General features: G+C 46.6%; 1 protein-coding gene across 1 annotated transcript; it reads left to right on the plus strand.

Moving 5' to 3' along the window:
* Positions 1–2,916: 2,916 nt before the first annotated feature.
* On the plus strand, positions 2,917–10,259 carry DUS1L (dihydrouridine synthase 1 like). The gene is made up of 13 exons (XM_053453269.1): positions 2,917–3,286; positions 4,272–4,380; positions 4,645–4,695; positions 4,788–4,900; positions 5,005–5,087; positions 5,167–5,270; positions 5,380–5,524; positions 6,634–6,730; positions 6,813–6,898; positions 7,030–7,178; positions 7,574–7,611; positions 9,284–9,359; positions 9,828–10,259. Exons 1-13 carry the CDS (start codon positions 3,050–3,052, stop codon positions 9,956–9,958), a joined length of 1,419 nt encoding a protein of 472 aa, XP_053309244.1. The 5' UTR covers positions 2,917–3,049; the 3' UTR covers positions 9,959–10,259.
* The last annotated feature ends 1,975 nt before the right edge of the window (positions 10,260–12,234 follow it).

Genomic DNA, 12,234 nt, shown 5'->3' on the forward strand with positions numbered 1-12,234 from the left:
TAAACAGGGACATTTGGAAAGGATGTCATAGCCATGAGTTAACCCATTCAAAGCCGATCATCTGGTCTCATCCGCCCCACACCAGGTCTGTTCATGTAAAGTTATCATTTTTTTAAATTCCACAGCAAATTATTTTATGAAAAATGTGGTTTCCTTACACATACATCACCCAATTAACATCCCAGTTAAAAGGAGTGGTATTGGGGGCTTGCTTTGGACGCTACCTGGGAGAACCGATTTTGAAGAAAATCTCCAAAAATTTAGACCGCGGACCTTTTTTTCCAAAAAATGAATTTTTTTTAACCCCTTGACTGCTAACGACGGCATGGTGCCGTCGCTAGCAGTCCCAGTCAGGTGCTAATGACGGCACCATGCCGTCGCTAGCACTATCTTACCTTGATGGAGGTCTGTGGACCCCCATCACCACCTACCCCGGCGATCTGCTCCTCATATTGAAGGGCATCACTGGGACCACCCGATCCGGCCGGTGACGTCACGCGTAAGGACGCGATGACGTCACCGCGCAACTTTATTGAAAACTGACAATTGTCAGTTAAAGAGGTATGGGGGCATGCTGCTCAGATGCCTGTATCTCAGGCATGTAAGCAGCTACAGACCCCCAACATATATACCGTTGGAATGGTAATCGCCTCACCTTTCCAACGGTATATAGCTTGTAAAACAATTGTAAAAAATATTCAGTTAAAAAAATAAAAATGTACAAAAAAAGTAAAAAAAAAATGATTTGGGGGTCTCTAAAGGCAGATAAATAAAGATCAAAATTGCCTAGAGACCCCCAAATTAAATTATCTAAATATAAACTAGTTTAACTTAAAAAAAAAGTTTAAGTATTCTAGCTAAATGATCACTGTGGTAGCCAATGTTACCACAGCGATCATATAGCTATAAAAAGTCACATTCCCTTTTTAAAAATGGCCGATACTAAATTTTAACCCCATGATCCCTTTGATCATAGGGTTAAATTTAGCCAATGGTAGAGGAAGGCAATTTTTGAAATCCTGATGAACTGCAAATATTATTAAAATCAGCCATTTAGCCTGTGCGGTACGTGAGTAACCATCTCATCGCTGGAGCGCCTTGCATTTTTACTGCAAAACTTATTTTTGCTGTAAAAGTGGTTTTTTTTCTCCCTTTACCATCATTTCTTTGGGATTGTAAGGGGAAAGAATGGTGTGTGCTTCTGCGAGTGAATGTATGGAAAGTATGGTGTGTGCTTCTGCGAGTGAATGGAGATATGAAAGGCGTATGAATGGTCAGTAATTAGGGTTGAAGCCTTGACGTGGCATTACTGCTCACGTAAGAAGTTAAATTATGGCACAAAAAGTACATATTTGCAAAAACTACACCCCTTGGCGCATCAAATGAGGGGCTGCGTGTGTTTCTAGGACAAACCTGGAGTGCGCAAGACACAAATGAACATGTCGCTATGGATAGAAAAAACATTTTTTCTAGCCAAAGCGACATATTCCATCATTATTTGTGCACTCAACTTTTGTCCTAGAAATACATGTAACCCCTCATTTGAAGCTCCAAGGGGTGTAGTTTCTTGAAATGTGTACTTTATGTACCCTAATTTAACTTCCCAGATGTCTAGACCACTTTAACTTCAGATATGGCAGATTTGAGAATAAAAAAATTGTCTTAAAACATTTAGGGGTGATGCCTGCATTTAGACAGCTCCTGAGAGCTGGAAAGTTAAGTTATGGTACATAAAGTATATATTTTCAGAAACTACACCCCTTGGCGCATCAAATGAGGGGCTGCATGTATTCGTAGCACAAGACTGGAGTGCGCAAGACATAAATGAACTTGTCGCTTTTAATTTTATTTATTTTTTATTTTTATTTGTGTGATATTCACTTATTTGTTGTGCAAGTCAGATTTGTGATACAAATACAAATAAGACCTCATTTGCTGCAGCTGGGGGTGTAGTTTCTAAAAATATATAGTTTTGTTGGCATATTTTAACATCCCGGGCAGCTAGAGCTGTTTAATTGACGCCAGCCATGCATTAAATTTAAAGATGTCTTTCGTGATAGTCTAATAAATTTAACTTTTAGCTATAAAATATTAGAAAAACACAGTCTACTGTTCTCAATTTCTGTTTATTTTAGACCGGTTACCTACAACAAATATTTAGCAACACAGCTTTTGATATTAGAGTTTAGAAAAATAACATTACAAACTAGTTTTTATTGAGTCGGAAGTGAAAAATTACACTTTTTTCCCATTTTTGGCTTTATTTTGCAAACCTAATGAGACATACACATATAAAAATGGAATATTTGGAATCTGCTGGGTGTGCTGAAAAATACAATATATGGTTTGTATAGTTTATTCCCAAGAAGTTTACTTCTAAACGCGTTTAAACGTGAGATGCACCAAAATGCCGAAAATAAGCTTAGCACCAGGGTGGGAAATGTCTTAGCAGCCAAGGGGTTAAAACACAAAAAAACATTTACTGCGATTTCATTAATACGTTCATTTTTCTAGTGAATAAAGAATACGTCACATAAGTAGGGTAATAATCCATATAATATTACGTTTATTAAATATTCTAGATTTTCCCCCCCTTATTTAAGGAGGCTACATTTTGTTTAAATAAATAAAATGATAAACGAGTCAGCCAGTAAACAAGAGGAAAATGACACAAATTAGGAATACACTTTTTTTTTTTAGATAATGATATATTCTTAAAAAAAAGGTTCGTTAAACAAAAAATGTAACATTTTACGTTAGGATTTTTGGTTTCCCCAAACATTTCTCTTAATGGAGAGTAAAAAGGACTCACAGGCCAGGGAATGACACGAAACGCTCCAGCGTTCAGGGAAATGTTAATCTGTGACTCGTGGGGAGTGAAGTGAAGAGCGCACCTACCGGAAATCGTCTTGTCGCAGGCGGAAGTCGCAGGTTGTATTGGGAATCTCGTGTGCTTTTTTTCCCCCCACTTGAGGGGCATGAGGTTTGTCTCGGTTGCCGGGATTCGGTGCGTGTGATGTAGGCTCGGGTCCGTGTGTCCGGCAGCAGCATGACCAAGCTGCAGGGGATGGAGTTCTGGCGGCAGGGTCTGAGGGGTGCTCGCCTAGTGCTGGCTCCCATGGTGGATCAGAGTGAGCTGGCCTGGAGGCTGCTGAGCCGGAGGCACGGGGCCCAGCTCTGCTACACCCCAATGCTGCACGCCCAGGTCTTTGTGCGAGATGTAAATTACCGTAAAGAGAACCTGTACACCGAGGTGTGCCCCGAGGACCGGCCCCTCATCGTTCAGGTGAGAGGATGCCTGCATCACCGGGGGGAGGTGTTACCTGGGAGAGAACAGAGAAGGGCTGCGATCTGCCCCTGTCACTGTAGGGGAGAGAAGGGCTGCGATCTGCCCCTGTCATAGTAAGGGGAGAGAAGGGCTGCGATCTGCCCCTGTCACAGTAGGGGAGAGAGGGCTACGATCTGCCCCGTCACTGTAGGGGAGAGAAGGGCTGCGATCTGCCCCTGTCACTGTAGGGGAGAGAAGGGCTGCGATCTGCCCCTGTCATAGTAAGGGGAGAGAAGGGCTGCGATCTGCCCCTGTCACAGTAGGGGAGAGAAGGGCTGCGATCTGCCCCTGTCACAGTAGGGGAGAGAGGGCTACGATCTGCCCCGTCACTGTAGGGGAGAGAAGGGCTGCGATCTGCCCCTGTCACTGTAGGGGAGAGAAGGGCTGCGATCTGCCCCTGTCATAGTAAGGGGAGAGAAGGGCTGCGATCTGCCCCTGTCACAGTAGGGGAGAGAAGGGCTGCGATCTGCCCCTGTCACAGTAGGGGAGAGAGGGCTACGATCTGCCCCGTCACTGTAGGGGAGAGAAGGGCTGCGATCTGCCCCGTCACTGTAGGGGAGAGAAGGGCTGCGATCTGCCCCGTCACTGTAGGGGAGAGAAGGGCTGCGATCTGCCCCTGTCACTGTAGGGGAGAGAAGGGCTGCGATCTGCCCCTGTCACTGTAGGGGAGAGAAGGGCTGCGATCTGCCCCTGTCACTGTAGGGGAGAGAAGTGCTGCGATCTGTCACTGTGGGTGGGGGAAAAAGAAAGGCAGCGATCTGTCTCTGTGGGTGGGGGACTAAGAAGGGCAGACATCTGCCCCTGTCACAGTAAGGGAGAGAAGGGCAGCCATCCGTCACTGTGGGTGGGGGAGAAAGAAGGGCTGCGATCTGCCCCTGTCACTGTAGGGGAGATCTGTTTTTGTCTAGTGACACTAACCTGCGTTCTTATTTTTTTTTTACAGTTCTGCGCAAATGACCCGGAAGTGTTTGTTCAGGCTGCGCTGCTGGCCCAGGATTATTGCGATGCCATTGATCTGAACCTGGGCTGCCCCCAGATGATTGCAAAGAGGGGTAAGGGGTGACTGTCGCGCCTACTAAAACTGCGCACTCCTCAAAAATGTGGGGTTTGTGTGAAAACAGGGGTCTTTATTAAAAAAAGGTGCTTGCAGCACGTAGGCGCAGACTTGCTCGACGGCGCTCAGGCGGCCCAGTGACATCGATCAATAAATCATTTAATGTGAGACCCGCCATCAGTCTCTGCGATCCGAAGTCCCCCCTTTTACTGCTTTAAAGTTCTGCCGCTCTGTAACCATTTCATTCTTGGCTTCTATTAAGGTCACTACGGAGCCTTTCTGCAGGACGAGTGGGAGCTTCTGAAGAAGATGGGTAAGTATTTACTCAATAATGCCCCCCAATACCCCTCTTAGCCCCCCCCTTCTCATCCTTAGTACTCATTCCTCTTCTTTTTTGATTCGCAGTTCAGCTGGCCCACGAGAAACTCTCTGTGCCCATCACGTGCAAAATCAGAGTTTTTCCTGAAATTGAGAAAACCGTAGAATACGCCAAGTTACTGGAGAAAGCCGGATGCCAGGTGGGTTCTCAGAGCCACTTAGTGTATGGATCGGAGGGTCCGCTACACCTCTACCACCTCTGCTGGGAGACATCTCTTATTCTTCCCTTTGTTTATGCTTTTAGCTGCTTACGGTACACGGCCGCACTAAGGAGCAGAAAGGCCCGTTAACCGGAGTGGCGTCCTGGGAGCACATCAAAGCCGTCCGGTGAGTAAGCGTGCCAAATGAGACGGGAGAAACCCCTCTGGGAGCCGAGTGTGCTGAAGCTTTTCCTCCCCGTTCCTAGGAATGCTGTCAACATACCCGTGTTTGCGAATGGGAACATCCAGTACCTGTGTGACGTGGAGCGGTGCATTCAGGAGACGGGGGTGCACGGAGTCATGAGCGCCGGTAAGCCATTGATGTGGATAGATCTCAAACGAGGCTGCAATTCGGAGGCTCCGTAAAAATGGAGTCATTGAAGCCAGGCTTACCCTTCCCGTTGCTGCGTGTGTTTCAGAGGGGAACCTTCACAACCCGGCCCTGTTCGAGGGGAAGAATCCTGCGGCGTGGGAAATGGCAGACGAGTACTTAGACCTGGTGCATCAGTACCCCTGCTCTCTGTCCTTCGTCCGAGCTCATTTATTTAAACTCTGGCATCACACGTAAGTGTAAGCGTGTGCGTGTGTGCACGCGTGTGTTGTTACATTGTTGCTATTGGTCACTAACAGGGGTAATTAAGCTTTTTTGGGGTGATTAACACTCCCTTCATCATGGATAATCCCCAAACTTTCTTTAAACTTTGGGTTTCGAGGCTTCGGCCGGTCCCCTGCGGCGGGACGTTCGAGATCCTAAGTATTCGCTTTGATCTGAAGCGTCAAAGGAATAAATCATCCGTGATCTTGGGTGGCTTTCCTCTGGTTACATCGCCGGGTCTCTTAACACATTTATACAGGAAAACATGAATGCGTAATTCTGCCCCCAGAGGGCCACCCCCACCTTTTGAAATTTAATTGGGAGACTTCTCATTTTTTTCCCCCCACCGTGTGTTATAATGAGGGTCTCTCATCTCGCTCGTTACGCTGGTATTCTCTGAAATTATTTAAAGCGAGACTTGAAGCGTGTGTGGGATCTTCTCTCGTCTGAATCTTAATGTCCTCGGACCTTCTCTGAGACAGCGTCTGATCTGCGGGCAAATTCCGAACTAACGAAGGATACGCGGAGACGTCTCCAGACTACAAAGCAACGGAATTCTGTCTGATTAGAGGCTTATTTAAATTCTAAACCCGAAGCTGTGGTTTTTTTCCGTACCGGGTGACGCGTGTATTTTAATTACATGACCAAATATTACGTCGAACGCGTCTACGAGATCAGTCTTGGTCTGTGGACCTCATATGGAAAGTCCTTTTGACCGATAGGACAACCTACAGTCTCGAGGTTTAAACTCAGTCCTGAGTGTTCTGATTAAGCCTGGTCCTCTCCCGCTTGCCTTAATCTGCACCCGAGACAGATTAATGTGCAGGGATCTCCACCAGGGCCAGTTGCAGACCCCCAAGGGCTTTTGAGGAGACCACCTTCTTCCCGGATTGTGCTTTATAGAACCAGGTCCTTGTTTTTCCAGCATACCTTCTTGGCTGGTTAGGTATCCGGGATGTGAGGAGGGTGCGGAGGATGTGAGGAGGGTGCGGAGGACGTGAGGAGGGTGCGGAGGACGTGAGGAGGGTGCGGAGAACGTGGCGAGGCGCAGCTGTCTCATCTTTTCTTCTTTTTGTAGCCTACAGGTATATCAGGAGCTCCGCGAAGATCTGGCTAAAGCGAAAACGCTAGAAGGCATCATTGCCGTGAACCAAGCTCTGAAGTGCCGGTGCCAGGTAGGTGTGCGGTGGCTTTTAGGGTGAAGACGGTATTCCTGTTACAGAATATATTTTACATTCTGATTTAACTGTTTCATAGGAGGAAATCGCCCGTAGAAACGGGGAGGTTGTCGCCACGGCGTTGCCGTTCCCTCACTGGATCTGTCAGCCTTACGTCCGGCCTCCGTGAGTCTCCGTCTTCCTCTCCTGATCCTTGCAGGCTTTATTATCTGTGACGTTTTTTTTATCAGTAATTTACCGTACGGTTAGCAAAGAGCCGGCGTGGCGCTCCATCTCACTTTGTGTCGTAATCGCAGGCCGAAGGATGTTCTCAAAGAAGATGGCGGAGCGAGAGGAAAACGCGCCTTAGAAGACGAGGAAAGCGGAAACACGGAACAGATTTCAAAGAACAAGCAGAAGAAAAAGCTGCGCAACCCGAATAAGTGTTATGATCCGTCTTTAAAACGTAATTGTCTCCTGAGTTTGTATATGCGCTACTGCTCAAAAGTTTGGGGTCACTTAGCTGTGCCATCACAGGAGTGATAAAGGGCCACTGGAACACAGGAGTGATGGGAGAGATAAAGGGCCATTGGAACACAGGAGTGATGGGAGTGATAAAGGGCCATTGGAACACAGGAGTGATGGGAGTGATAAAGGGCCATTGGAACACAGGAGTGATGGGAGTGATAAAGGGCCATTGGGACACAGGAGTGATGGGAGTGATAAAGGGCCTCTGTACGCCTATGTAGAGATTCCATTAAAAATCAGTCGTTTACAGCTACAATACTCATTTACAACATTAACCCCGTCTGCGCTGGATTTCTGATCCATTTCATGTTATTTTTTCCTTCTTTTTTTCAGCTAAATATGCAAAATGTGATCAATGTGGAAACCCAAAGGTGAGCGAGAAGACGTGTAACGCGTCGTGGCTATGTTGTAGGACAGAAGAGGAGGTGGGGGGGCTGTGATTGCGGAAGCCTCGGCAAACCGGTCCCTCTTAGAAACTCGCCCGTTAAACTGGCCCTTTTTGAAACTGATGGGACTCAGAAACGTGTTAAAAATAAATAAATCGGAACCTACTGTGCAAAGGAGAATTGAAAACAGTTGGTGTTTTTTTTAGGGAGAAATAGTATTATTAGCCATATAAATATACATTTTAGACCACTGAGCTTAAACAAGTGGAACTGATAACAGAATCTGCTGTCTGCCGGCTACAGATGGTGGGAATTGAGGTCCCCGGCAGCTAGCTGCCTGCAGAGCCGCTATTACCGTGTTTCCCCGAAAGTAAGACAGTGTCTTACTTTCTTTTTATCCCTAAAAGCCCCACTATGTCTTACTTTCGGGGTATGTCTTATATTGGGAAAAAATTGAGAGTGATGGGAGTTATGATGTACTTTTAGAGCATAATTAGATCATGAAAAAGACATTGGAAATGGTACAGCATAACACCCATCACTCTCACACACTTACCAATCAACACACCTACCAATCCACACACGTATACCAATCCACACACATATACACAAATCCACACACGTATACACAAATCCACACACATATACACTAATCCACACACATATACACCAATCCACACACATATACACCAATCCACACACATATACACCAATCCACACACACATACACCAATCCACACACACATACACCAATCCACACACATATACACCAATCCACTCTCACTTAATTCTTTCCTACCTTTCCTTTCTTCTTTCAGCTTCTTTTCCTCCTCTTCGCTCCTCTTCTTCAGTTCTGTCTTCTTCCGGGTCAGAGGGCACGGACAGCGGTGGGCGCGGCTTCAGTGTTGTGCGCCGGGATCTGACAAGAAACCCCGGCGCACAACAGCTGTTGCCGCGGGGATCACAAGGGAGCGGTATCGGAGGTCATTAACAGACCTCCGGCTCCCTTGAGTGATCTTAAGCCGGGTTGAACCCGGCTTAAAATCACTCAAGGGAGCCGGAGGTCTGTTAAAGACCTCCGATACCGCTCCCTTGCGAGCCTGCTCCTCCAGCGGCGGACATTACTGTCCGTCTCTGGAGGGGTGCCGGGTGCCGCAGGTTGGCACCCCCTGGAGTGTGGCGCCCTGTGCGATCGCACACCCCAAAGGTCGGCCCTGCTCTAAGGGGCCGGCCTTAGGGGTCTGCGGCCGCACAGGGTTTAAATAAAAACATCGGGGTTTTTTTTTCAACTTTATTTAACATCCTCCATGTTAAATAAAGTTAAAAAAACTTTATTTAACATGGAGGATGTTAAATAAAGTTAAAAAAAAACCCCGATGTTTTAATTTAAATCCTGTGCGGCCGCAGACACGTAAGGCCGGCCTTGGTGGGGACTTCCCGGCCCCTTAGAGTGGCGGACCCGGCAAATCCCCCGTGTTTCCCCGAAAGTAAGACATATGTCTTACTTTCGGGGTACGGCTTATATTAGCCGACCCCTCTGAAACCCCCGATACGTCTTACTATCGGGGGTGTCTTACTATCGGGGAAACACGGTACAAAGCCGTTTTGAATTAATATTAATAACAATGACGTTAATTATGGCCTTTCTATCCTTTAGGGCAATAAGTGCGTCTTTAATTTGTGTCGGAGCTGCTGCAAGAAACAAGCTTTCAGGGAAATGTCAGACTGTGCAGGTGAGCTAGAAAGACGGCCGCTTCTCCCAACGCCCCGAGGTCCGCCGCTTTCATTAATTAACTCGCAAAAAGGAGGCGAGTTTGTAAAATATAATCGTACGGCCCACAGATATTAAAAAAAGATCCTTATTTTATTATTTATATATTTTTTTCTCGTCTCAATAGATTCCGATAAACATCGGGCACTTTTTGTTTTAATTGAATCTTTTTCGGCCAATACCTACTTGCTCTGGCTTGGATTATTCCGAGGGGCAAGGAGACCAATTAATAAGGAAAAAACTGACGTTACCAAAGCCTGTTAAAGAAGTAGTCTAGACAAGAGGGGTTGGTATTTAGACGCGATCGCACTAGCATGTATGTCAGGTTGGACTACACCTGGGAAGCAGGTAGCCGTGGCTCGTAGGTTTTCACGCGCGGCTCGTAACTTTTTTTTTTTGTTCCGTTTTAAAGCCGTCTCTTCTTCCTCAGGTCACGGGCTGCTTTTTAAAACCAAATATGAAAAGTCTGCTCAGTTTAAAAGTGCCCAGAACATAGAAGGCGCGGAGAAGGCCCTGACCGAATCCAAGCTCCTCCAGCAACCCCCTGAGATAAAAGCCTGAACTACTTCCGGAGGCTTCCGTGCCGATTTACTCAGGGAAATGGTCTTTTACGCGGTGCCCAGGGGACGCCCCGTGCCCCCCCCTTACAGGTCGCCGGGGGCACTTCCATGTCTTTGCACTCGTGACTTTTTAAGATTTTTAAGCTTTAACGGATGTGATGTCATTATTATTATTATTATTACGCTCCTTTAGCCTTTTTAAATCCCAGGGCGCAAGACGTTTATCTCGGCAAGAACTGGACGCGTCGCAGAGCTGAAGCTTTTAACCGTTTCGGAAATAAAGATGTACCTTAATTATTCAATGAGTGGTCGTCTTGCTTATCCGCCGGTTCTATTCGCTCGAGGGTCGTCGCTCGCTCACCTGGCTTAACCACCAAGCCAACTCACGCCATCTACTCATCTGTCTGCCAAAGAAAGTTGAGTGGAGTCTTCATCCAAATTCCCGTTGAGTGGTCGGGGATTCGGTGGCTTGGTCAGAGGTCCTCGTCGTGTTTAGAGTTTGTGTGGAGCGTAATGGAGAGTCGTCAATCTTCTTCGCTCTAGTTGGGTTCTTGTAGGCCGGCGTCGCTGCGGGTTTGGCAGTCGAGTTTTCTTCAAAGATGAAGTAAGAAGAGCCACGGGCAAGATGGCGGCTCAAAACGGGAGACTTTGCTTTCAACCGACTCAGTTGGGTTTGCTTGAGCGACGAAGCTTATGGTGAATTTGACCCGGTCTCACTAGGCGGTATAACAAGCCTGGATGCAGTATCGGCTCAATTTAACAATCCCATACATGCCGTGATGATGTCATACTGCAATGAGCTGATGTCAGGATGAGGCAGGCTCTATTGAATCACAGTTGTGGCGCCCATAGGCTGATTGGATAGTATTTACTAATCTCGCTGTCTTTGTTTTTGTTTTTTTCTCCCGAAGGCCTCGATTTCAGTGCAGATCATTTTTATAACCAGTCTCTCCCAAGCAGGTAGTTTATTTTTTTTTTATATATTTTTCTTTATATAAAAACGAAACCTTTTACCAAAAATCATTTAAACCGCACGCCATCTGGACTCATTCGGCACGGCGACAACGTTACGAAATATTCGATGAATAATTCAATGATTGGAGAAATAAAAATAGTTAATGAGTAATAATTGTTTTTGCTGAGAAGGCGCTGGGTGCGTCTCTGAAACGTCTTGGGTCTTGGGGGGGGTCCATGAAAGACCTTTTACGTCTCCCCCCGACCCGTACAAGACATCAGCTGGGCTGCCAGGTGCAAGCGCTCCCCGCTTTAGAATGAATAGGTTAAATTGCAGGTAATTCTGAGTGCTGAAAGCCCTCTTTTTTTATTTTTTCCTCCCCTTTTCCTCCTTTCAATCCAACGCAATATCTGCATTTCGGTTTCTTTGAAAGGCAGCGCCAGTTGCATCTTTCTGAATGGCGCTTGTTATCTTTTCGTGAAAAGACCTCCGTTTCCCCATTCATGCCTCACAGACCACACAAATTATCCATCCTTTCCAGCCCGCGGGGGGTGGAACCGTCAATCTCTGACTAACGCGGCCCATTATGGTGAATAAAAACTGTTTTGTGGGAAAAAAAATTTAAAAAAATAAGATACAATATGGGATATTTTGACTTCCTCCGTCCTAACAACCTATCGGCGGTCATCATTCGGAAAACACGTCGCAATATTTACTGCGGGCTTAGAGAGCCAATCATATCGTCTTATGTCAACCTCCACGACTCTTCTGCGGAGCTCCAGGTAGCTCAGTATAGGGGTATAATCTCTAAAGTGGGCATTTACGGAAGGGTTGGCAGCAGAGATGCAGTTTCAACTCCAAAAATGCCATTGTACGGTACAGAGAGCCGACACTGGGAAGATTTTCATACAAGGTGTCCCCCCCTCCCCGGATAAAGCATAGAGAATTCATTGAGGAGGCGTTCGAAAAACTCCACACAGCAAATAAAAAAACAAAAAACAACATCAGGAGAAGCTGCAGCTCCAGGGCTGCAGGTGAATGCATCCTTTGCGGTCTGACATCACTGATTGGTTGGTTGACGCAGCCAATCAGTAGCAGGGAAGTTCTATTGAAATCAACCCTATTCAAGCCAGCAACGGGGTTGATTGATGGTCAGAATATCACGTAGCAGCGGGTCACATGGAAGGGGGGCAAATACACACAGGGGCATTCTGCACAACCCCCCCCCAACATGGGAATTTAAAGGGATGCCTGGAGTGGGTCTCATCTGCTGTGATCATGGTGACAAAAGTCGGGTTCCCTGTAGGTAACGAGTATCAATA

This window comes from Spea bombifrons, chromosome 13 (assembly GCF_027358695.1).
Source record: "Spea bombifrons isolate aSpeBom1 chromosome 13, aSpeBom1.2.pri, whole genome shotgun sequence".
Classification (NCBI taxonomy): Eukaryota; Metazoa; Chordata; class Amphibia; order Anura; family Pelobatidae; genus Spea; species Spea bombifrons.